The sequence below is a fragment of the Amborella trichopoda genome, chromosome 10, assembly GCF_054954075.1.
Source record: "Amborella trichopoda isolate Santa Cruz 75 chromosome 10, AtrichopodaSantaCruz75HAP2 v2.0, whole genome shotgun sequence".
Taxonomy (NCBI): domain Eukaryota; kingdom Viridiplantae; phylum Streptophyta; class Magnoliopsida; order Amborellales; family Amborellaceae; genus Amborella; species Amborella trichopoda.
In genome coordinates this window covers 19,261,727-19,288,220 of record NC_142345.1, presented here as the reverse complement: position 1 = coordinate 19,288,220, position 26,494 = coordinate 19,261,727, and the positions used below count along the sequence as shown (strand labels likewise).

The following is a 26,494-nucleotide window of genomic DNA, read 5'->3' as shown; positions in this document are numbered from 1 at the left end:
GCTTATGTCATATTTATCTACAGCTCATACAAGGCCTCAAATATACAATGTAAAAATTTCTTGGGCAATTTTTGTAAGTGATTCAAATATAAACTCTATGAGATCGTGCCGAAACGATTGTTGTTTTGTTCCTTTCTCATTTTGCTGTGTTTCTCTCTTTCAACTTTGCTACTTGGGCCAGCACCAGTTCAACTCTCTGTCATCAAATAAGCTATTACAACACTTCCAACTAAGAGTCTGCTTAAAATATTGGCTTAAGCTTTAATTGAAAGTTGGACTATGTAACCCGGGCAAGTATATATTGATTAAAATTTTTTCTTTCTTTTCTTTATTTTCACCACCCGGATTACTTCCAGATATTCACATACATAATGAGAAACAATAAAGAGACACAAAGAATCCCAAGGACTCTCACTTGCTACCATTTTAACCATTCTTTATTACACAAACAAAATTGCATAAACTTGATCTTTAAAGTCTTGGGAGAAGGAAACACAAACTGTATAAACAAAAAATAAATTGCCAAAAGATTACCTCAATTGGACTTTGCACATCCCACTCTAGGCCTCCTTCGATGGTGCACCGGATCAAGGTCTTTTTGAGATCTTTAAAGTATGAGAAACTTTAGGCTATCAACCCTTTCAAACCAAAGAGCAATAGTAGAACAATCACAACATTGGGCCTCAATGCCTAAGCATGGTATGCTAGGTCTCAATTCCTAGTATGGTAAGCTAGAGCTCAATACCTAGTATGGAAGACTAAGTGTAGGTCTCAATACCTAGTATGGTAGGCTAGGTCTCAATACCTAATATAGTATCCTAGGTCTCAATAGCTAGTATGGTAACCTACCCTTAGCACTATGCTTGGGGCGTGCTCCCCTATTTCTCTTACTAGAATTTCCTAATGGAGGCAAGAGAGAGATGAGAGATTTGAGAGAGAGATGAGAGAGGGTGGCATATCGCCTTGTGAGGGGGAGAGAAAGAGAACTCAAGCTGTGTAGAGAATTAGGACCCCTATGGGGTGTATTTATAGATTTTTTCTAGGGTTAGGTTTCTTAGGTTTAGCCATCCTTTTAGAAGATAGATCCAGACTATTGATCAAAAGAGACCTGTGGGGTAAGGGATCTTAGCAATACAATCTTTAGATCAACATCACGATTAAAAGGAAGATGCTAGCACCTTATCCTTCAACTTTCTTAACCTAATCCTATCAAATAAAAATAATCTTACCTCTCTTTTCCATAATCTTCTTACACATACGTTAATTGAAAATTATATCTCTTAATTTTCAAGACATCCTATCATTTTAACTCAATTGAATGCCTTGATTGATAAGGCTACAAAATAGGAAAGAACACATATGTTTACGCTCCGATATGTGTCGATCTCTGGGATGAGATCTGCTCTCTTAGCAAAAGCCTAAGTTATTTTTTTTGAAAAGGTAGAGAAAGTGGAGTTGCTTGAATTATGAGCTCAGGAAAATCCCAGATATATACAAGTCCAGTCTTTTTCTTAGTCTACTGGTAGCATTAGCTCCAAATCCGTATTTTGACTAAAAAATCGCTTATAAATTTAATTCAATCTAATAATAAATCAATTTCTGGAAAAAATAAAATAAAAAAGAGAATTAAATGAAGAAAAACAAACTAAATTAAGCAAAGAAAGAGATACTTATCTCTAGGGACCCAAAACCCAGAGGTTCAGGCTTGGATCAGGCCGCTCTTCCGATTTGAGCCACCATCCCCTTTTTTGGATGCCTTTCCTTGCTGGAATTGGTAGATCTAAGGTTCTGACTTAGATCTTGGGTTCCTAAGGCATGGAGAAATGCTAAGAATTTTAGGTAAAGTCTACCTAGGCTCTTCTTGGGGATTTCTTGGGAGTGGAGAAGAATTTCTTTAGTTTTCTCTGGGTTTTGGGATCTTCAAAGGTTGAATATGAATTATGGAATTTTTTGTGATTTTTAGGGATTTTTTGGGATTTTTTCTAATTTTTTTGGAATTTTCTAGGGGTTTTTCCTATTTTTGGGTATTTTGGGCTATTTTCCTAATTTCGAGAATTTCTAAGGGATTTCTTGATCTCTTTTCTCTCTGGTCTTTTTTGGTTTATGGGCTATTTTCCTAATTACTTCGACTGATGCCTTTCATTTTCTTTGTTTTCCTAAGGGTTTGCAAGCATGGCAATCCAGTATTTGGCGGCGGCCGATGCATCATATCCACGCCTCCATGAAACTCCTTCGATTTTTAAAACATTTTAGAAGGTTTGAAGATTGATTCAATTTTGAAAACAGAAACAGAGTTTCGGGTTACGTTTTAACCAAAAAAATTAAAGTTTTTGAAAACTCATGAAACACATTGGGGAAATTTTGAAGATGGATGATAAATTTTAAAAAACAAGTTTGGTAAGCAGTTTAGGCTCATGCTATCATGGAGCTCTCTCTTCTTCTGTTTTTATTTTTTTCTTTTTTTTTCAGTTTTTTTTTTCTTCTTTTTTTTTATTTTTTTATTTTTTGACATGAGCTTGCCGAGCCTTTACTTGGGACTTTTAGGATGCGGAATCACCAAGTACTTCATCATCTTCCAATCATGGCTCTTACGTCACTATTCAAGGGAGAATATTTCTTATTTTCTGAGCAAACTGGAGTATTGGAAAGATAGTTGAGCATCTGCATGTTTACTTGGACTGATGCCTTTCATTTACTTTGCTTTCTGACGCCATTTTCTATCGCCCTGAGGTCCCTTTCGGGTGTGGGTGTTCAGCCCCGGTAAGGTTTTTTTTTCCAATGCTTGGGTTTCCTTTCGGATTTTCAGCCTAACAGATTTTTTTTTTCTGTCCTTTTGCTTTTTGAAAAATATGAAGAAAGAGGAGGAGAAGAAGAAAAGTTAGTGGTGTTTGTTTTTTTTCTCTTTTTGGCACTTCGTCTTAGAAAATAAATAAAAGCTCGATCATCCTTTCTTCTTCCAAGTGGCAGGGATGTCCTAGTTTTAGTTATACTTAGATTTCCTTGCATGTGGTTGGTATCCGATACTTCCTTGACAACGGCTGTTGAATGCTTTTAGAGTCTTTCCTCCTTGAATCGCTTCACTTGAGCCTTGATCTTCATATTCGGAGTCACTTTCAACTTCTTAGTCCTTCAATATCTTGTTGGGTTGGCTAAGCCTTTTTTTTGGACTCCATTAATGCTATGGACTAGTGTGCCTAAGCAGAGCATGGATGCCCCAGTTGGCTTATTTGAGAGGGAGGGGTAAGTAATCACCCCACGCCATTTCGATAATCTTTTTTGATCGGAACCTCATGTTGCTCTTGGGGAGTACATTGCCTCGAGGCATGTTGGGAGTCGTGGGATAAGGTGCAGGCCTCACCGATTGCCCCTGCTATATTAATGGATGGAGGTGCCCCTACAAAGTGGTTTAGTGGGGTTGCCCCTGTAGGGTCTTCTTCGTTAGATGAGATTGTCTCTCTTAGCATGTTGGATGAGACAATCTCTACAACATTTTTCGTTAGATGAGCGGATCCCTAGCAAGTTGGTGATGAGACTGCCCTGTTGGATCTTCTTTTTCTTTTTGAATTTGGGATACCCCAGGTAATGGAGTCATGTCCCTGCGCCTATCTTCTTCTTGGGGTTTCATCCTAGATATGTGGGTTTTTCAGGAAATCTAGTGAGAGCGGCCCAGGTAGTCTCCTTAGAACTTCTAGGGGTTAGATTTCTTTTAAATCTTGCAGAGGTGTTGGATCTTCAGGAATGATACAATTTGGATCCCTCGCTTCTTCGATGTTGATTGCAAGATCGAAGGTGATGTAATTGAATACTTTAGATTCAGCTCTTCATCCCAAATAGATGGGTCTGGTAAGAAGTTAAGTGAAGGTTAGGATCTCTAGAGGTTCAAGTTCTTTCATCCATTCTTGAGGGGATGGATATTCTTTTGGGTTCACATCAGGGGATAGTTCAGAAGAATCCTCTAGGCTTGACTCTTTTGTTTCTCCATGCATTGCACTGTCGAGATTAAGACACTCTTCATAAATGTAGTCTTGGGAGTGCCTAGCTTCAGGATCTCGGTTGAGCTCATTGATGACTTGAGCCTTCCGTGGGTCATCCACTGCACTTATTTGAAAGATGGGATGATTAGGTCATTTTCTTTTGTGGTGACATGTGTCATTGGGATGTCCCAGACTTTTTGTGGGCTCGTTTCTTCAAACAGAATTGAGATTTTTCTTGTATTTTCCTCATTTTCTCAAGTTTCAAAATTCTGGCTATAATTACTCTCCTCAATTTGAATTTGAGAATCTATAGCCTCAAGATTTGGGTCATCTACCCCTGCTCTGCTATCTAGGATAGGGGTGTCTTGAGCCTTCTGCAAGTTTGTTCCTTCCACTGCAATTGGAACTTCTTGTGGGGTAGTTTGCTCTTCTATTCTCTCTTGGGTTGTAGACCCTGTGCTAAGGCAATTCTCGTCACTTGGTTTTTGAAATTCCTTAGTAAAATACGTCACTCTATCGTTGCGGTCTTCATTTTCTGGGCGGTTTCACCGTATGATTTTCAGGCTCGGGCATGAGTCTTGACTGGTTGATCTTTATCAAATTGATATCAGCTAAGACTTCTCCATCTTCACTCGTATCATCTGACATCTCTTGGTCTTGCCATAAGTTAGCCCCACCTATATCCCTTAATGATTCTGAGGATGATCCTTACTTGGGATCGGCTTCAAATTTTTCAATTGTCATCTCTTCAGAGTCACATTTAGATGAATCTTCATTGTAGTCAGGCTTTTGTTCCATCATGACTTCATCTGGCTCTTGCCCAAGTATAGTTTCTTCAGGCTCTTGCCCCAGTGTAACTTGTGACCGATCTCGAACCCTCTCCTTTGCTCTCTCATAGCTTGAAACCATTTCGAACATTGAGTCAAAAGAAAAAGGCCGAATGCTTTTACTGAAGTCAAGTTTATACTCAGGGGAAACGTACTCTATGGCCATACTGATCTTAGAGGATTTAGAAAGCGTGCAATCAATGACTTTTGATGCCGCCTCTCTAAATCTTTGGGCAAAGTCTGTGAACAATTCACCAAGATTGTGTCTTGTGGAGACCAATTCTCCAAGGTTCATTGGTCTCTCTTTTTGTCCCACGATATTGCTCAACAAAACGTTGAAACAATTCATCGGGAGTTTGATTCAGTATATTGAGACCACCTCTCGGAACCATGTTAAAGCTTTGTTCGAAAAGAGTGTACAGAAACATGGCTTTGAGACGCCATGGTTTCTCTTCAAGTGCAGAAACAATCAATAGGTAAGAGGTGATGTGATTTTCAGAACCACCATGCCCGTTGAAGTTATTTTCATACCGAGGGAATTCTAAACCCGGAGGAAGGGGTTCGCAATCCTCAATAACATCCTTGACATAAGATTGTGGAAGGAGTATATTTGGAACTTCGATCTTAGCCGAGGTCTCGTTAAATGTAGATAATTCGCCTTTCAGTTGGGTAAGCTCAACTGACTCAGGGGTTTTAACCTCAGAGGTCTGTTTGGTTCCTCGGAACTGATGGCATAATTTGTATTGCAGGAGATGCAGCTGATGTGGGCTGCACCGGACTAGACATAGGATGGACTTGCGAGATGGCTGGGTCCAGATAGAGAGGTGGTGTAGACATAGGGGCTTGGTTGACAGGATACCTAGGTAAGAATGACTGGAGGCCGGAGGTGCGGTCGAAGGGTATGGAGCCGACAAGTATGGTTCACGTGGTGAATACTGAGTTGGAACAGGAGCTATATAGGCCACCTGCGACTGATGGTGTAGGACCAAGGCCGCTTGAAGAGGCTGCATACATGACCTGAGGAGGGTCAGGTCTGGACTGACTACTATAGAATGGACGATCCCGTGGTCGAGCTGGTTCTATGAAAGGTGGAGGACGAGAAGATTGGCGGTGCCGGCTCACCACGGGGTTGAACTCACATGACTTTGTTGTTTAGGGGCTAGAGAAGTCCTTTGACTCTGACCTGACTGACGACTTGATGCTAGGGCATGTGATTCAACAAGGGCGGCATGCCTCAAGAAAGCCTTGACCTCGTGTAAGTTCTTAAGACACTTGATTTGAAAGGATTCGTAGTCTATAGAATTGGATAAGGGTAAACTTTGAAGAATAGAGGCATGGCTTAAAGAACTCTTTTAGGTGAAGATGTTTCACTCTCTAGTTTTCCTTGGTGGCTAGCCTTGCTTGGGCCTTGACTTAATCTTCGACAGTACTCTAAGTCTAACAGGTTAGCCTACCTAATAAGCTCATCATCTGGGTTGTTAATTGGATCTTACTAAGTTGGTGGCACTTAGAATGGGTCTTTTGAGGAGGTGGGTGGTGTGCCTCTAATTGGGCAACATCAACTCTAGAGCTATACAGAGATGGGTGGTGTGCCCCTAGATGGGTAGCGTCAACTCTAAAGTTAGACAGACATGGGTGGTGTGCCCCTAGTTGGGCAGCGTCACCCTTAGACTTGGACATTTGTGGGAGGTACGCCCCTGATTGGGCTACATCTTCCCTTAATCTAGACTTAGAAGATGAAGTTGGGTTCAACCTGGTTCTTTAGTCTCGGGTCGAATGCTTTGACTGTTTTGAGTAGCTCGAGCCAGACAGACTTGCTGGACTACACGGCTTGGTTGGACTACAGATGGGTTCGATGACCCACTAAAACTGGATATCGACTGACCTAAGACATGGTAGACCTAGGGAACTGAGTCATAAGGCCCTGTAGGTCTAGTTATCCAAATGGGTCTAGACTATGCAGTAGACTTAATAACTGAGTCACCATGAATAATGGACATAACTACAACGCTATGCACAAAAATCTGTTTTTTTTTTATTTTTATCTTTTTTAATCTATCTAAGAAAAATGTCTTTTCAAAATGAGATAAAGATGCTTTTAAAAGAAAAAGATTTTTTTTTTCCTAAAAAAAAGATAAAGTCAAGAAAATTTTAAGCTATGCTGATAAAGCTTAAAAGCAAAAGATAAGATAAAAAAAGATGAGATCTTTTCTCTAATCTAAACAGATAAAGTAGAGAAAGCCTAAATCTATCTGTTTTTTTCTCTTTTTCTTTAACAAAAATTATTTTATGAAAAGAGATAAAAATTCTTATTTTTTTTAGCAAAGAGAAAAAGATTCTTTCTAAAAGATGTCTTCTAAAAAGATAAAGATACACTTAAAGAAGATAGGTATGATCTAAAGTAGAGAAAAGATGATCTAAAGATGATAAGCATGAATAAAAGAGGATCTAAAAAATATGATATCAAGGTGAATCTAAAGATGTTCTAAAAAAACAAAGATGAAAATAAAAGAAGATCTAAAGATAAAGATGATCAAGATGGATCTAATAGAAGATAATCTAAAAAAGATAATAATGATTAATATACAAGATGATAACTATTGATCAAAACGTTGATCTAAAAGATAGACCTAAAAGATGATCTTAAGATAAAGATGATCAAGATGGATCTAAAAGAAGATCCAAAAAAGATAATAAAGATTAATCTACATGATGATAAAGATTGATCTAAAGATGATCAAAATGTATCAAAAAGAAGATCTAAAAAAAGATAATAATGATTGATCTAAAAGATGAATCTAAAAGAAGATGATCTAAGAGATCCAAAGATCATAAAAATTGAGAGAAAAAAGATTCTAAATTATTTATGGAGAGAGAAAAGATAAGATTTAGAAAGAAAGGGTAGAATCTAATAAAAAGAAATCTTTTCAAATCTACCTTGTTTTTCTTCTTTTTTATTTTTTATTTTTGCTGGAAATATAAATATGAGAAAAAAAGAAGAAGCTTTTTTAAGTCTAAAATACGGATCTGAAGCTCAAGGTGTGCCCCACGATGCTCGCCAAACTGTATACGCTCCAATCTGCGTCGATCTCTCGGATAAGATCTGCTCAAATTTTAGCAAAAAACTGAGTTTTTTTTTTGAAAAGGTAGAGAAAGGGGGGTTGCTTGAATTATGAGCTTAGAAAAGTCCCAGATCTACACAAATCTGGTCTTTTTCTGAGTCCATTGGCAGCGCGAGCTCCAAATCCGTATTTTGGCTAAAAAAAATGCTTCTAAATTTAATTGAATCTAATGATAAATTAATTTCCAAAAAACTAAAATAAAAAGGAGAATTAAATGAAGAAAAACAAACTAAATTAAGCAAAGAACGAGGAACCCGAAACCCAGAGTTTTAGACTTGGAATAGGCCACTCTTCCGATTTGCACCACCATCTTCGTTTTTGGTTGCATTTTCATGTTGGAATTGGTAGATCTAAGTTATTTGACCTATATCTAGGGTTTCTAAAGCATGGGGAAAAGCTGAGAATTTTAGGTAGACTCTACTTAGGCTTTTCTTGGGGATTTCTTGGGATTGGAGAAGAATTTCCTTAGTTTTCTAAGGGTTTTGGGATCTCCAAAGGTTGAATATGAAGTCTTGGATTTTATGTGATTTTTTGGGATTTTTTCCTAATTTTTAAGAATTTTTTAGGGGTTTTTCCAATTTTTGGGCTATTTTCCGAATTTCGAGAATTTCCAAGGGATTTCTTGATCTCTTTTCTCTCTGGTCTTTTTTGGTTTATGGCAGGGGTTATTTATAGGATTTAATTGGTGACTTTTCTTGGCTTTTTTGGAATTTTTTTCGGAATTTTTGGATTTATTTTGAAGTTTTTCGTATCTAATTAAAGAAAACGCGTTTACTGAGTCATTAGGCCATGCTTGGGCCTGACACGGCTTGGCCTACAGCTCAATACTTGGGTCTTACGGTGACTAAATTGTCATTTGTTGGATTTTTTTATCCGTAGGTCGGATTAGGCGATTCTTTGACCGTTGGAATGCTCTCGGGCTCTACTTCAAGTTGGAGTAGGTTTTGGGCAGTTTTGAAGTAATTATATTGGGTCTAGGTTGCCTGTGGTCTACTAAGGCTTGTGTGGTCCTTTTGATTCAGAATCGAGGTTTTTAGGAGTTTCCTTAGCCAGAATTTCTGGGGGGGTGTCTAGAACATATATGTGGGGCATGCCTCTCATGGGGCCTCTAGTGGGCCCCACGCATCACCCAAAAGTTCTAATTTATTGGGGCCCATGAGGTGTAATGCGCCCCCATGTGTAATAGAAATTTTTAAATTATTGAAATTAATTTTAAAAATAAGATATTATTTTTCTCTCTGAATATTAAAATACTGAAAATTCAATCTCTCTATTTATAAATCCATTGTGAGAAAATAAAATATCCAGAGACTTCTAAAAATTCAAACTATCTATCTAAAAATCTTTTAACATCAAAATAGTTATTTCTAAATAATTTTGATGGGATTCAGATCTAACTATGTTAAGGAATTATTAATTTGTTGAAGCGTTCCATCTTCTACTGAGGACTATAATCCACATTCACTTTTTTAAACTGACCTAGCAGTTCCTATGACCTACAGACCATCACAGGGGTTCATGATTGGGCTACCAAAGTCACCTAATAGGTGAGGGGACATAATCCCAGTCTATTGATTACAGGTTCTCTCTTAGGGACAAGTCCAAGGTCACATAGACGTGGTGTAACCACAACTCTATAGTGCATAGGGGTCATCTGTTGCACATGTATATTTATCACCCTTAATGGTGATTTTCTTTCGTGACACGGCTATCATAAGTACTTGTTTTGTTATGGTTCAAGATGAGGCTTTGACCCTTGTCCCTATAGGCCTACCATCACACACAAAGGTCACACAGTCATTTGACTCACTACCCTAGGCAACTCCGACCTCATCAAGGTATAACCCTGCTAACCCTCCTCCGTTTTGCTATATGCCTAAGTGATTAAGGGTTTTCCAACTCGATTGTCCTTGCGTATTAAGCCTAGTCTGAGTCTCGACAAATTGCATTTGCCTACCACAGTCCTTGTAGACCATACTCCCACTGGAGTTCATTGCTCCACTATATCAAATGTTGATTACATGCTCTCATAAGGCCTTTAATGGTGACAAGTACCCGACACTAATGCAGGGTTAGCCCTATGTCTACATTAATATATGTATCGGTTGATGCGGTGAATTCTATTCAAGTGGATGCTGGAGGTGATTGCACAAAATGAGTAATTACTTACAAGAAGAAGATGTAAATTATATCATGGCGATGATTGTTATCCTTTGCTGAGTGCATTGCATTCTTCTCAAGAGGTGTATCTGTTGTTTATCATGCATGGTCCCTAGCTATGAGATCTTACATATTGCTTAATGTTGATAAGTTCCTTACTGTAATTTCAAGTGTAGCATAAGAAAGGGACCAGATATCCTTCTGGAGATGTGGTGATAAAATATGCTCAAGGTAAGATATGAGTGTGCTGTCAATTGCAATGTCGGCTACATATAAATCAGGTATAAGAATTTTACACTTGAATGATAATACATATAAATTAGGTATAAGAATTTTACACTTGAATGATGAATAACCTTCGAATTATCACCTGAATCTCCTGAAGCACCATGGCTTGAAACATTTCAAAAAAAACTTGAGGATCTTCTTTGAGACTAGAAAGCACAGTTTGTTGGTGGTGGAATATATTGACGACGTAGATCGCCATGTGGAGATTGCTTAAATATCTTTGTATGCAAATCATTTTTGAGAAGCTCATTCTTACTATGCATCTAATAAAGTGCCCATGGTGGTGAGCTTAGCCCTTGGATAAGAAGTTTCCTAAGGGTCTATTTGGGATTTTTGGATGTGGCTTTGACTACCATAGGTACATTTTAACAGGGAATTGATCCAATTGGTAAGGAAGGTATCCTATAGCCCTACCTTTGAAGGAAAATTATCTGCAGATTATTGGTAATCATGTTCCTTTAGAATTGATGTGGTTCGCTTGAACTTGTGGAGAGAATCATAGTTACCCTATTCTCTTATGAAGGTTGTGATTCTGATTTAGAACCTCGATTCAGCAATTTTGACTAGGAATCGTCGTAGAACTCGTTTTCGAGAAGTTTGGAATCTCAATTCCTTATTTTAGGAATCTTGACTCCAACGCTTGCAAAATCTCGTTTTCAATATTTACTGATTCTCGATTCCGCAATTGGTGAATCTTGATTTTACACTTGTTGAAACTAGTTTCTACATTTACTGGAATTCTACCATGCCTCCCCCCCCCCCCCCCCCCTCTTTTGTTTTTTTCCTTTTGCCTTTTTCAAAGAAGTAATAATTTAGATGTTTTCTAGGCATCAAACTACTCTAGCTAGACACACAATCTCAAGCTACAAGGTCTAGTCATCTTTTAAGTCAAGGTCTAGTCATCTTTTAAGTCATGAAATGACCGATAGAAACTAAATTGATGGTCCATGTTCTCTACTTAATTATTTAAATATGTGTTGTATTGATCCAATGTAGAGGTTGCAACTCCAAGATGTCAGAAATAATGTAATACAAATAATGTAAATGCGTATGTATGACATGTTGGTCAATGAATGGCATTGAGACATGTATTGTTTCCCTCTAAGTTCCCTTTTCGTTCCAAAGATATCGGAATCTCAACTCCATAAATGAAGGAATCTTGATTCCATATTGGTGGATTTCCACAAGGTCAGAAACTTGATTTCAAAGAGCTAGGATTCTCGATTCCATCTATGTAGGGCTCTCACTTGTATTTTGGTCGAATCTCGATTCCTAAACATAGGAATCTCGTCCCCCACGATTCCTTTTGTACGAAAGTTGAATAAAAAAACAGGATTCTTCCAGCTGGCAGCGATTCTGCACTTCCTATTTTTAAATCAATTTAATTTCTGAATCGCTTTCGGTAACTATGGAGAGAATGTCTATTAGTGGTTTGTAGAACCAAATCTTGAGGGTAGGATTGGTTTACTAATTTAAAAGAAGAGTGTGTACAACATGCTTCCTTGGGAGTATATTGTACACTCAGTCCCTTGGGTGAAAGAGCTGCTTAGGAGGATTTTTTCGATCTGAAATTTTGGGATCCACCTAAGAATCACTAGACGATTATTTTTATTAAAAAAGTAAATTTGAATTCTTTAACATAGATCCGACTGTCTGAAAATAGGACGGTCTTTGTTCAATCTTATGACGTTATGCCCTTGAGGCACATGCCGCATGCCCTTCTCTCTGTTTCTGTTTGTTTTTGGACGTTGGTCACTTGGCTGAAGACGTTATATTTCCAAAATTTTCCAGACCCGAAGGTGTCCACGGCCATCCATGGATGGATATCTCCATACTTTATATTCTTATCCAGTCTTAATCACTCCTAGAGTGTCCATTCTGTACGTCCAGTCTAAGTTCATCTCTCGATCTGTCATTTGGCTGCCATAGTGTAAAATTCTGTTTTCCATTACCACGTAATCGATCTGGAAGGATACCATTGCACCTTCTTGCAGCTTCACATCAACTGTAACCACATGTGTTAAGTTCTCAAGGACCATCTAATGATGGAAGTTGTGTTTGGGCATCTGGAATAAACTGTATGAAGGCATGCATTCAGGAACATCCTACAACTATCCACTATATATTGGTCACCATCAAGAGCTCTTAACCTCTGTAATCTTCACACTCCGTCTATGTCTTCTGTCGTTTTGACCTCCATGATCAGGCAGGGCTTCGACGTCTCCTCTAGTCTCCTTACAGAATTGGTTATAGTTGTTATTCTTCGATTTCCCAAGGGCTTTCTCAAAAAACTGAAGTTGACTTGCAATTTTTGACAATCATTTTGATTATCAATTGTGTCTATTTAATGAGTCTAGCTGAGGTGAGGATATAGATGGATGAGTTGCAAGACAAGGAAGGATAGAATCCAGAATGAATGCATTCAAGGGAATTTAGGGCTAGCTTCAATAGGCGATAAAATGCGGTAAAATAGACTGCAGCGTCAACCTAAAATAGCAACGATTAGGAGGGGTGATTTGGTTCAAGTGGAAGGCTCTAAAAAGACAAGGGAAAGGCACCAAATGACAGGGATGGAAGTCGTGAGAAAATATATGGTGACTCACGGTCCGATTGAGGGTATGGCTCTTGATAGAGCAGAATGGTCGAACAAAATTCGTATAGTCGACCCCAAATGGTTTGGATAAAGCTTGGATGATGATGATTTTTAGTGATTGGAATGTACTTTGAGTTTGACTCCGGGTTTTATCTTGACAATGTCAATAAGAGACAAATAAAATGGGCTACCATAAGTTTTGTCTTTCAAACCACTCTTTTTAGAATATGGAAGATGTTCCTTGTCTATGTTGATGTGCATTTATTTCATGAGCTATGGATTTAGATTTTCATGCTAATATTATTTTGGATTTAGATTCTTTTGTTAATATTCTAATTTTCTGCAACATTTTAGGAATGGATTTTGATCTTATTTATACTTTCTTAGCCAGTTCAGCGATATTTACCAGGAAGACCATTTTATCAACTACTTGAAAGAAGATATCAAGATTGTTAAAGAACTCCCGGTGGAGCTGCAGTCATTAGATTTGGAAGCAATTGGTAGTGTTGTAAGTTATTTTTGTTTTAAATCCTTTCATGTCGCTGAATGCGATTTGAAGTACCATGGTATTCTCTGCATATTAATTTAACTTGTGGTGGTGTTCTTTCTCAATAGGTTACAGATAATGATATCATGAAGGAGTCCAAGCCAAGTTTTTTCCTAAGAAAGATTCTCCCTCTTCTGATACAAACACGGGTGGTTCACTTTGTAGGGTTTGGAAATCGCTTAGCTTTCGACCCAATACCATTTGAATTGCAGGTAAGCTTGTCAGATAATTCGGCATACATGATGGCATTATTATTCTTTGGCACTCTCCTGTTGCATGTATTTTACTTGGGTCATGTCTTCAACAGCCTTGGGCATTCGTTTACATGCAGCCATGTCTACCATCATCTTAGTTGGTTGATGTTCTAGGACATTTATATTGCCTACAAATGTGGTGGCTAGAGATATTCTTACATTGAATCTAAAACAAACAAGTTGTATGTGTTTGTATTTAAAATGCCTTAGAAAAATTGTGAACATAAAATACATTTCCAAAATAAAATCTTGGGTATTTTTGAAACTTTGCTTGCATCAAGGGTTGTTTTGGTGCTAGGAAATTTCAGTATCCTTGGTGGATGAGATCTGCCCAGAGAACACCTCTTCTGCCGAATGCCCTACATATAAAAGTTGACTTCAACTTTTTGGACAGCTCTTCACATTCCTCCTAAAATTTTGAGGACTTTCTTTAGTTCTAAGACTCACCTAGTCCAATCTCGTAGTCTTTGCTCAAGCAAGCATGAGTGTTTTGGGACTCAAGTCAAGTCCCTGTTTAGTTGATTAAAGAAAATCTTTTGTTCAATCATTGAGCTTTTTGAGCATTGTTTTTTGTGAATTTATTGGCATATGCAAAACTATGCATGCTATGGGTGTCTTTCTGTATATATGGCTTTATGCATGTTCTTAGGCACGGGGTGTGTACTTTATGCTTGTATATATGCACATTGTTCTCTTATATCCCCAGATTATTGACTTTAGATTCCCTTGTTTGCTGCATGATGGGTCTATCATGTCAGTTTTGATAAATAAGATTTCAGGTTCCAATTCTTTTGGATTGGAATCGCTCCTTTTATGTATTTCTGCTTTTGGTGTACTTTATTCTAATCAAAGTAATCGATTAGAAACTTCGATGCAGATGCAATTTTCATGCTCTTATATTTGTTCACAAAATTCAAGAAGCCGGGGCTTTGATAGTTCAAAGAATGCATCAATATGTTCCCCGATGGGGTCCGATAGATCGAAACCTTTTGGGTCATTTTGCAGTTGATACAGATGAGAAAGGGAAAAATCACATTCCAGTGAAAGCCTCGAAATATTTAGCTCTACACTTGCGGTTTGAAATTGACATGGTGGCTTACTCTATGTGTGAATTCGGCGGGGTAGAAGCTGAGAGAGAGGAACTTGAATTATATCGATCAATTCATTTTCCAGCTTTGTACCTTCTCAAAAAAAGCACAATGTAAGCCTCTTAGATTTGACTGGTGATTATCCTTCACTTGTATAATTCATTCATTCATTATTTTTGGCTTTGTACAAAATGGATTATTGATTTACAATTTTATAGGACATTCATCTGATAAGTAAATTACTTGTTCTTCCACAGGCTACCTTCTCCTGAAGACCTGCGGTCTGAAGGAAGGTGTCCACTGACACCCGAAGAAGCCGTTCTTGTGCTTGCAGCTCTCGGATTTAAACGTGAATCACATATATTTGTAGCAGGAGCACATATCTATGGGGGCCAGTCACGGATGGTTGCACTGACTAGTTTGTATCCCAACTTAGTGACTAAAGAAGATCTTCTTTCATCAGAAGAGATAAGGCCATTCAAAAACTTTTCATCTCAGGTAAGAACAATGTTTGTTTTGGTCATCACTTCCCTTGTATAAAGTTAAGTAGATGGGAACTCAAACATATTCTCAATCACCTCATGAAAAAATAGATAGAAATAATGAAGGCCAATTGTGGACTCAGGATTAAATAACTTTAGCTGTCACAGATCATATTTAGTCTATGAATATTCAGGAGTTTTGAGCGAAGGTTCAAATGTTTTTGCCTATTTTTTTCAGCTTCCTCCAAATATTTTTCCGAGGTTCATACTTCAGCCTATTTCTTGACGAATTTCAAAAGAAACCTGGGGGAAATCCGTCATTATTTTTGAATGATCGCTAAGAAATAGAACTAGATGAGATATTTCAGCTATTTGCACCCTTCAAATGGTTGTGGCTAAAACACTTTGAAGCTTAAGACTCCAAATAGTTTATAAGTTATGATTCTTGTAGTTGGTCTCATCTCCAATGTTGATCCTGCTGCTTTTTTGCAGCTTGCTGCCCTGGATTTCATAGGATGTGCTGCTGCCGATGCATTTGCAATGACTGACTCAGGGAGTCGGTTCTCATCCCTTGTGTCAGGATATCGGATGTACTATGGTGGTGGTAAGCTACCCACTGTACGACCAAATAAGCGTCGACTAGCTGGCATCTTCGTCAAGAACAACAAAATAGAGTGGAAAGTGTTTGAAAAGAGCGTGAGGAAAGCGGTTAGACAGAGTAAGAACGTTCACATAAGGCCTGCTGGAAGGAATATCTATCGGCATCCTCTTTGTCCCGAGTGCATGTGTATGATGGACTAACCTGTTTTTGTTCCTTGTATTTATAACCTTGTGTTCTTAATGTGAAGAGAGGGTTGCCTTGTGTGTTGTTTTTGCCAATTTCCTTCCGGTTCTGCTGAACAATGGACAAATATCATTTGACGTGGCCTTGGTACTTGATGATCCCAAGTCCCAGGCTATGAATTTGTAGTTATCTGTTATTTCCTGGTCTTGTCTTGCTCCACAAATATTTGCGAGACATAAATGCGGTCTTAGTACAGTTTGCTCTGTTGTCAAATTTGTGGTATATAGGGGTGCTGGTCAGATGTTAAGAATCGGACTTGGCCTTGAGTTTGTTAGGCTTTGATATTGGCAAATGCCACATCTCAAGTTCGACTCCCAATGCTCTACTACTTAAAAGAATATAAAAAAGGACAAAAGTAGTCTAGTAGTGTGTTTGAGGTTTCAAAACTGGTCCTGTGATTGCAGTGAAGCTCTATACTGCGTGGTTGAACCCGTTAACCATGGGGCGTCTCACAGATCATGTCCATGCATATACTAACTATTACAATTTAGAGGCTAGTAGGATACTTGAAAATATATTTTCAAAAATGTTTTTCTGTGGAGATACACATTTATGGCGTTCAGATCAAAATTTTGGGATAAACGTATTTCCGTCGGAAATTATTTTCGTTATTTAAAGCCAAAAAAAAAAATTTCTCAATCTTTGTCTTTACCTTCAAAAATTACATGGTGAAGCCATCTTTTAAGGCAGGTTAATCCCCACAAAATTGGGATGTACGTGATGCCCTTTTAACTCGTATATTACTTCCTATGTGTGGTTCCGTATTATATGGGATGTGAATCCATATTTTTTGTGATAAATGTGATTGTGATAAATGTGAATCTATGGAAAGAGATGAAACTATGTCATTCCTAAAAGAAAGGGGTTAAGAAGATGGGTATGGGTCTCCCATGGTTTCTTCGCTTTGTAGAGAGGTTATTATGCAAGGAAAAATATAGAGAGAAGGGTTAGTTCTTTAGTCTTTTTGGGTGGGTATTTTAAAGAGAGAAAGATCATCTTTTAGAGCTTGAGAGAGAGAGGTTGTAACCTTTTTATTTTTCATGTTTGCATGATATTTATCTGATAAATGGAAGAGAACTTTGCTGCCCCGTGGACGTGGGCAACATGCCAAACCATATAAATCTTTGTATCTTTTCTTTTATTTTTCTACACTATTTTTCTTTTCTTTATTTTTAGTAAACCTTGATTTTTATCATCTACAATTGATATCAGAGCTTTAGGGTTATTTAATATCCTTGTTGGGCACAATGTTTGTGACAGATCGTAGATCTTTGAAATGGCTAGAGGAAAGTTCAACTAGATATAAAATATCAAAATTTGACAGTTCATATTTCTCAATTTGGAAATTAAAGATGTATGCGGTATTGATGAAAGATGGTTGTGTAGTGGCTTTAAAAGGCAAAGAAAATAAAGATGCTTGTTTTATTCAATGTCTCCTTAGAAATTTTCACAAAAGATTTTATTGATAAGCTAAAAAATACTGATGAAGGCAGAGTTTCTTCCTAATAAAATTTTTCTTCCTAATAAAATTTGATGAGGAAGGTTTCAAGTTTACAAATGAAAAACGATATCTACAAATTTCAAAAGGAGTAATAGTGGCTGCAAAATGATAATTAACAGGCTTTATACAGACTTGTTGGAGAAGCAATTTTGGGGGAGGCCGATATTGCAGGGTGAACTCCGTAAATGACATGGCATACACGTTTTGGCCATATGAGTGAGCTTGAACTAAAGGTACATCTCAATAAAAATCTTCTCATTGGTTTAAAATCTTTTAATATAGTTTTTTGTGAGTCATGCTTATTTCAAAAGAAAAACAAATTTCGCTTTGCTTTATCCACCACTAAAAGTAAGGATTTTTTGGAATTGATTCATTCGGGCACATGTGAATCACTTGTTTATATGTGGGGTGCTGCATATTTTGTAACTTTCATTGATGATTTTTCAAGAAAAGTAGGAGTTTATATGTTGAAAAAGATCTCAGATACTTTTAGTTGTTTCCAAAAATTTAAGGCCTTAGTAGAAAATAAAAAAGGTAAGAGTGTCTAATGTCTAAGAACTGATAATGGGGGAGAATTTTGTTCTAGTGAATTTAATAATTTTTGTAGTGAGCATGGTATTGCTAGTTCACAGTTCCTGAAACATCTCAGTAAAATGGTGCTGCTGAGAGGATGAATCGTACCATTATGAAGTGTGCCAAGTGTATGTTGAGTGTTCTCGGGTTAGAGCAATGTTTATGGGTAAGAAACAATTCGTACAACTTGTTTCTTAATTAATAGGTCTTTTGCTTTTGCTATTAACTACAAGACACCAGAAGATCTTTGGATAGGTAAACTAGTTGATTATTATTTCCTTTGTGTTTTTTGTTATGATGCATATTCTTTGATTCCAAAGGAGAAAAGAACTAAGTTGGATGAAAATTACAATAAGTGTGTTTTTCTTGGTTATGTTAATGGTACAAAGGGGTACAAATTGTGGGACCCTACTGACCACACGGTTATAGTTGGTCGAGATATTATTTTCAATAAAAATTCCATGTAGAAAAAGAAAGATGACTAAGATGCAAACACTTTTGACGTGGAATACACCAATTAGAACCAGCAAGATAATGGTTAGAAGCAAGAACCTGAAATTGTTCAAGAGCTTGAAGAATATTTAAGATCTTGAATTAAGAAAATATGATAGGCCTAAAAAAGATCATGTGTGGCTTAACGACTATATCTTGTCCAATGATTGCCTAACAGAGGAGGGTGGGTCAGTTTCTTTTTGTGAAGCATGTAAGGTCGATGGAGTCAATAAATGGAGAGCATCCATGGAAGAAGAGATGAGGCCATGCGAAAAAATAAAACATGAGACCTCATCGAATTACTAGAGATGAGAAAGGCAATTGGTTGCAGGTGGGTCTTGCAGAAGTAAAAAGTTCTTGATGATATAGTTGAAAGGTACAGAACTCGATTGGTTGTGAAAGGCTATGCTTCAAAATCAAGTATTGATTTTGATGAGATTTTTTTTCCTGTTGTGTGCATGTCTACTATTAGAGTTGTTTTGGCCATGACTGCTATGCTTGATCTAGATTTGGAATAATTAGATGTGAAATTTGTATTTTTGCATTGTGACTTAAAAGAAGAAATTTATATGACTCAACCTGAGGGTTTTATTGAGGAAGATAAAGAGAATTTGATTTGTAGGCTCAAAAAAATTGTATGGGTTGAAAATATCGTCGAGGTGTCGGTACAAATGATTTGACTCTTTCATGTTGAGCTTGAATTTTTCGTCGATGTAAAGCTGACCATTTTTCCTAGTTTTACGGATATGGTGATAGAAGTTTTATTATCTTATTATTATATGTCGATGACATGATTGTTGCAAGACCAAATAAAGGGAATATTGCAACACTTAAAGCTCAATTCGCTAGGGAATTTGAGATGAAAGATTTGGGAGTCGTTAATCAACAGGATGAGTGTACTTAGAGATAGGAAGAAGAAGAAAAGCAGGTTAACTCAGAAGAGTTATGTGAAAAGTGGTGCTTCAATATGCAGAATACCAAACCAGTTAGTACCCCATTTTCTGTGGATATGAAGTCTTCGAAACATTGTCCTAGCAAAGAAGTAGAGAAGACACAAATATCTTGAGTACTGTATTCGTCATCAGTAGGGAGCCTCATGCTTGCTATGGTTAGCACTAGACCTGACATAACATATGCAGTGGGAGTTGTGAGCAGATATATAGCAAATGTAGGCCATGATCACTGGACTGTTGTGAAATGGATTCTTTAGTATTTGAAGGAAACTTGCAATGTTGGTATTTGTTATCGCGAAATGGATTTGAAAATCACTAGTTCTATTGATGCAAATTTTGCAGGAGACTTAGATAAAAGAAGGACTACTATTGGGTAAGTTTTTTTTATGGGAGGTGGTGCAATTAGCTGGTTATCAAGGTTGCAGTCTGTTCTAACATTGTTGGTTAGGTGCCTCGATCTCGCCCTCGAATCTAGATGATCTGGTGACATGCATCTCGGGTTTCGAAGGGAATCCAGGACTTGAGATCGCTCTCTCGTGAACCTTGCTAAGGAACAAGGGCATGTATATCAACTGATGAGAGAGGAATTTAAGGTGGGTTCCGGACTTACTCGGGCTGGCTTGCGTGGGCACCCTCTTAGCTCATGAAAAAAGCCCCCCAGTTCTACAACTGGTTCAGAATCACCTCACTTGGCCTATATTCTCTTGTTTCTGTAATCACACACACATGGTTAATTTTACAGGACAGGTGGGCCGAGGGAACCCACCTTGTCTATAGGCGAATGTACATAGGCGTACACATTCAAAGGAGAAAAGAGAAGAAATGATGAGATGAGGGTTGGGAGAAGGAGAAAGAGGGAAGAAAAGAAAAGAAAGAGACATTTGACCGGGTAACTAGCCTAGCACCATGGCTAGATTGGCATGATGATTGACCTGACGTGGTAGCAAGATGGGCACGATAACGCGGACCGGCACGACAACAATACTACTCGACGACAGAACACCAACACCAACCAGCCTGGCACAACGAGTTCAACGTGGCAGTAAGATGGTCACGTTAACTTAGACTGGCACAACAACAATACTACTTGATGAAGAGACTATCCTGATAGTACTAGACTTGTCCCTTGGTCAAATGAGAGAGAAAGAAGAAAAAGAAAGAGAGAGGAGAGGAGAGATAAGAAAAGTAGAAGAGAAAGAGAGAGAGAGGAAAAGGGATAGGAGAAAAGAGAAGGAAAGGAGAAGAAAAGAAAGAGAAGAGATAAACGAGAAAGGAGAGAGAAGAGAAGTGAGTAAGAGAAGAGAAGGGAGAGAAGAAGAAAGGTGAAAGAAGAAGAGAAAAAAAGAAGAGAGAAAGTACATAGACGGCGATGGGTTCCACCGCCCATGACAAAGGAAAATAGAAGAGAGAAAGAACATGGACGACTATGGGTTCCGCCGTTTATGACAGAGGAAAGAGGAGAGAGAAAGAACATGGATGGCGATGGGTTCTGCCACCCATGACAGAGGAAAGAGGAGAAAGAAAAGACATGGACGGTGATGAGTTCCGTCGCCCATGGCAGAGGACAGAGGAGAGAGAAAGGACATGGACGTCGATGGGTTCCGTCGCCCATGACAAGAGAGAGAGACAGGAGCAAGAAAGGGGAAAGACATGTGCAGCGCTAGGCATCGCCGCTCGTTTTGTAAGGGACTCAAACACGACTCGACCCGCCACTCAGGAAAGGGCCTCGTTCAGTGTGCTTGTCAAAGAATGAGGAAAGGAATGTCATGCGCGACGATGAGTATTGTCGTGCACAACATTGGAAAGGGGAAACTTGAATAGAGACCTGGCCCGCCACTCGGGTTAAGGCTTGGCTCACTGTGTATGTTTCCAGAGGATAAGGGAAGAATGAGAATTTGATGCCTGTCGATGGGTATCGCCGTGCGTGATTAGAGAGGAGAGAGAAAAGAAATAACAAGGTGAGAGAAAGAAAGACAGAGAGGAAGAAAAGAGAGTTTAGGGAAGAGAAAGAGGAAAGAAAAGTAAAGAGAGAAGGAAAGTGAACAGTGAGAGACAAAAAAACAAAAGGGAGAGAAAAGGAAAGTAAGGAGATAGATTAGAATAGTGTCAGAGGAGAAAGGAGGAAAGAGAAGGAAAGAGATTTAGGAAAGAGGCAGAAGAGAAAGAAGGAAAGAGAGAGAAGGAAACACACACGGCTTGGCCATCGTCGTGTGTGCTAAATAGAGAAAATAAAATAGAGAGAGAAGTTCATGCATGGCACTACCATCGCTATGCACACTTAGATAGAGAAAAGCAGAGAGAAAGATAGAGCAGAGAGAGAATAAGTAAAGGAGAAGGGAAAGAAGAAGAAGAAGAAGAGAGAGAAGAGAGAAAGAAAAGAAAGAGAGAGGCATGCACGGTTCTGCTACAACCGTACATGTTCTCAGATAGAAAGAGAGAAACAAAGAAAAGAAGAAGATAGAAAAGAGAGGGGAAGAAAGAGAGAGAAAAAGGAGGAGAGAGAAGAAAGGAAGAGATAGAATTACCTTTGAAAAGAGGGGTATCGGCTTAATTCTTCTCTCTCCTCTCTCTCTCTCTAAGACGTGCCCATCCAACTCAATGTAGAAACTCAAGCTTCATTGATGAATTATAGTATGAGAGGTATCCTTGTACAATTAGGTTTAGTATGTATTTATAAAATTGGGCCCAAACATGGGTGGATGCCAAAAAAAAATCTTAATTGATGATAATTAAAATTTATTTGAATTAAAAGAAATTCAAAAAATGGGTGTGAAATGACTGTTTTGCCCCTGCCTAACAATACATGAAATTCCAAAACAGTCCCTGCTGCTACCCTAGAACGTACTTGATCTTCCATAGGTGATCCGAGGTTGTTCTGATGCTTGTTTGATAAAAAGATGATTGCTTTCTTATAAGGCTCGTCATGGCGATCGATTTGATACCAACTTCGAGCCACTGATCGTTTTTTTAAGCCACGATCATGCAACTTAAAATTCATGTGAGTCTTATAAACTTCAGATCGATAGTGTGTTCATATCTTGATGTTTCTTTGTGATTTCTTTGTTGTATTGCACTGAGCATACTGTCACGATCACGTGGCAAAAAATACAACTTAATTTCGTACCTGGATAAAGATTTTGTAGTCTTAAGTTTTTAGTCGGAATATGAGTTCTGACGGTCAGAATTTACAACAACTTTATTGACTTCATATGTAGAATCTGACCGTTCATCACACACGGGGTTCAGACCATTGCTAGCACTAGACTTTACGCACGCGATGAAACTGGTCTTGTGTCAATCCGATGTGCAAGCGTTGTGATATGGCCACTTCAGCGGGACGTGTCGCTGCTAAATTTCCTGCAATTTCCTTCATGAATCATCCACTTCTCTCTAGCTTTTCTCCCTGCTCGAGCGTCATCACGGGACCTGCAACATATGAAAATGCTCATCTTGACGAGACATACACGCTCACAAAATTTGAGCATGATCCAACTTGGGACGAGTGAAATATGGCTCCTGAAAGTCACTGCCCAAGACTGTAAAACCAATCACCTTTAATGGTCATTTGGTGCAGGAAGGGCGCACGGGAATAGTGTGCAGCCTACCCCTTTTTTGTCATTTACCCATAACTTTGTCTTGGAATGTCCGTTTAAGCCGAAAGTTGACCCATGAGGGTTTTCGACCGTGCCGGATCCAATTGCGGTGGTCTCATAGCTATTTGACATACCAAAAATAGAAATCTATTTATGGGGTCCGTTTTCGGGTGCTAAAGACTCATTTTTCTAAAATTGTTTCTTTGTTTGCACTGCCTTAGACATGTCGGATTGCGATGAAACTTGGCAAGTGGCCTTTTGAAATTCTTATGAATATTTTTCACTTATTCTGAGGGAATTTTGAGACTGTCGAGAATTCCACTGTAATTTAGGCTTTATTGACCGGCTTCTCTTTTTATTCTGTATCGGGGACCTAAAGTATTGAAAAATGTGTTCAAACAGCTTTCCCCGCCAAAATTTGTGCTTTGAGTGAAGCGAGAAGGACAACATTTGGAAAATTTTATTCGGCTTGATTACTTTTTTCTTCCTAGCCACAAGATGTGAACATCGAGGAGATCCACGCAATGTTGTAACTAGGATGCTCAAACATTTGGATGCAATGTACAGGTCCATGGAGACTTTAGGGGAGAAGAGTGGTTAGGTGCCTCGATCTCACCCTCCAGATCTAGATGATCAGGCAACACGTATCTCGAGTTTCTGGTGAACCCGAGATTTGAGATCGCTCTCTCGGAACCTTGCTCAAGAGCAAGGGCAGGTTTACCAACCAATGAGAGAGGAATTTAAGGTGGGTTTGAGACTTACTCAGGCTGGCTCACGTGGGTGCCCTCTTAGATCACATCAGAAAGGCCCTCAGCTGCTTTAGCTGGTTTGGAATCACCTCCCTTGACCTATAATCTCCTCGTTTTTTTCTGCACAACACTACTAAATGCACCAAGGAGGCTTGTGGACGGCGATTGGCACTGTGCACGCGAAGAAAGCTCGCGGGCGGCGATAGACATTGCCGAGACCTCTCACGGGTGGCGATAGGCATCACCGTATACCATAGGCATCGTCTTCTGTGATAGGCACGCGATGGGGGAAGACCCCCGCAGGCGGCAATGAGTTTGGCCGTCTGTGCTCTTCATTAAGGCAACGAAGACGTGTTTGTGGATGGCGATTAGCAGCGCCGTCTGCAAGCCTCGCTGGGAGGTAGAGATGGGCGAACATAAGGAGAAGGAGGCTCATGCATAGTGCTGCCATCGCCATGTGCGACCTATGCGACCACAGGAGAGGTATGCATAGCACTGGCACTACCATGCATGACCTCTAAGGGGAGCTCAGACGGAGAACAGGAAGAAGAAGAAGAGGAAGAGAGAGAAGAAGAAAAGAAAACGAAGAGAGAGAAAGTTTGCCTTGAGCCTAGAGGTACCTGTCCAAAACTCTCTTACCTTACACTCTCTAAACGTGACCCAACAATGAGAAGAAAGAGAAACTTTATTCAATAAAAACTCTCTCTTTGTGTATTATGTGTGTATGTGTATTGCCCGTATAATGATGGTACGTGGTATATATAGAATTTGTCTCAAACATCGGTGGATGATCAAAAGTAACCCTAATTTCTAAAAATTAAGATTAAATTGAATTAAAATAAATTAGAAAATAATGTGCAAAATGATAGATTTGCCCTTTTCTAGCAATTTTAGGAATTCCAGAGCCGTCCCTGTGTTGCTCTAAAACATGCATGATTCTTCACGGATGATCCGGGGTCGTTCTGATGCCCGGTTGATCAAAAGATGATTATTTTATTGTAGGGCTTGGCATGATGATCGGTTTGATACCAACTTTGAGCCATGGATCGTGTTTTTAGGGCACAATCATGCGACTTGAATTTTGGTTGAGTTTTGAAACTTTGGATCGATAGTGTGCTCGTTCCTTGATTTTTTGGTGATTTCTTCGCTGGATCACACTGAGCATGCCGTTACGATAGTGGGGCAACAAACACAGCTTGATTACACGTCCGAACGAAGATTTTGCAACTTTGGAATTTTGGCTGGAATTTGGAATTTCGACGACGGAAGTTGCTGTTGCTTCATCGGCTTCGTCTGCAGAATCTGACTGTTCATAATGTACGGTGTTCGAGTCAGCAATAGCCCAAGACCTTACGTACGTGATGGAATTGGTCTCGCGTCGTTCGGGCTCGCGAACGGCGCCGCTAGAGCGAAGAACGACGCTGATGAATTTCCAGCACTTTCTTCATGGATCAAAAACTTCTCTTAGCTTTTCTTCGCGCTCAGAAGTCGTCATGGGGCATGCCATATATCAAAACGCTTGTCTTGAGGCAACGAATACACACACAAAATTTGAGCTTAATCCGACCTCAGACTAGTGAGATATGAGTGTCAAAAGTCACTTGTCGTGATTGTCCCTTTAATGGCGTTGAGTTGTAGGGTGGTCACACGGGAATAGCATGCGACTCCTCCTGTTTCGCTCTTTCACCTATAGCGTTTTCCTGGGATATCAATTCAAGATGAAATTTGACCCATGGGAGTTTTCAACCGTGTCGGATCCAATGGCAGTGGTCCCACAACAAATTGAAATAATGAAAATGTAGCTCTAGTTAAAGGGTCCGTTTCAAGATGCCAAAGGCCGATTCTATCGTAACTATTTCTCAATTAGCACTACCTTATACATGTCGGAATGAGACAAAACTTGGCAGGAGACTTTGAGAGACTTCATGAAGATCTTGACCAGTTTTGGAGCTATTCTGAGATTGTTGGGATTTCCACTGTTTGCCAGGCTTTTATTAAGCGGGAGCCCCATGATGATGAAAAATATCTTCCAACAGCATGCCCTGCCGAATGTTGTGCTTTAAGAGAATTGAGAAGTGCAATCATTCGGGAAGTTTGAGGGATCTTGTCAAAGTCCTCACCCTCGAGGGACTATCTGCAATTCTGAAGTGTGAGGCCTTTGTAGGGACCTCCTCGGACATAATCAGGCCTATCTAAAGGGCGACTGCTATGAACCTTTGGTCGGCATTGTTCACTGCTACACCAGGTTTTCTTTTGATGTTCAGGGTATCTCTGTAGGTCTCGTCTAGTGGGGTCCAGTCAGGGGCCTCCGACCTGCCCGAAAGTCTCGGCCCTTATTGGCTAGGGGATTTTGGTGAGGAATACCCTGAAGTTCTTAGCAGGTTAGACCCTGACTTCGTCGGCTTCTTTCCTTTGTGATGGTCTTTAGCGTTATGGAGGGATCCTTTGGTCATG

The 26,494-nt window shown here is 39.1% G+C and overlaps 1 protein-coding gene across 10 annotated transcripts in view; it reads left to right on the top strand.

Annotated features, from left to right (window-relative positions):
- LOC18425480 (O-fucosyltransferase 2) overlaps nucleotides 1-16,392 on the top strand; it is a 33,861-nt gene extending 17,469 nt beyond the window's left edge. For 2 of the 10 annotated variants that reach the window (XR_016043236.1, XR_016043238.1), the window contains exons 6-10: nucleotides 13,352-13,464; nucleotides 13,580-13,723; nucleotides 14,643-14,966; nucleotides 15,111-15,351; nucleotides 15,828-16,392. Coding sequence is in view for 2 of the 10 variants with exons in the window: in XM_020662043.2 (XP_020517702.2) it covers nucleotides 13,352-13,472; nucleotides 13,580-13,723; nucleotides 14,629-14,966; nucleotides 15,111-15,351; nucleotides 15,828-16,136 (1,153 nt within the window). In the remaining 8 variants the exon portion in view is untranslated. Of the gene's footprint in view, nucleotides 1-13,351; nucleotides 13,473-13,579; nucleotides 13,724-14,628; nucleotides 14,967-15,110; nucleotides 15,352-15,827 lie in introns of all 10 variants that reach the window. The other 8 variants (XR_016043234.1, XR_016043235.1, XR_016043237.1 and 5 more) reach the window with 5 other exon arrangements.
- The last annotated feature ends 10,102 nt before the right edge of the window (nucleotides 16,393-26,494 follow it).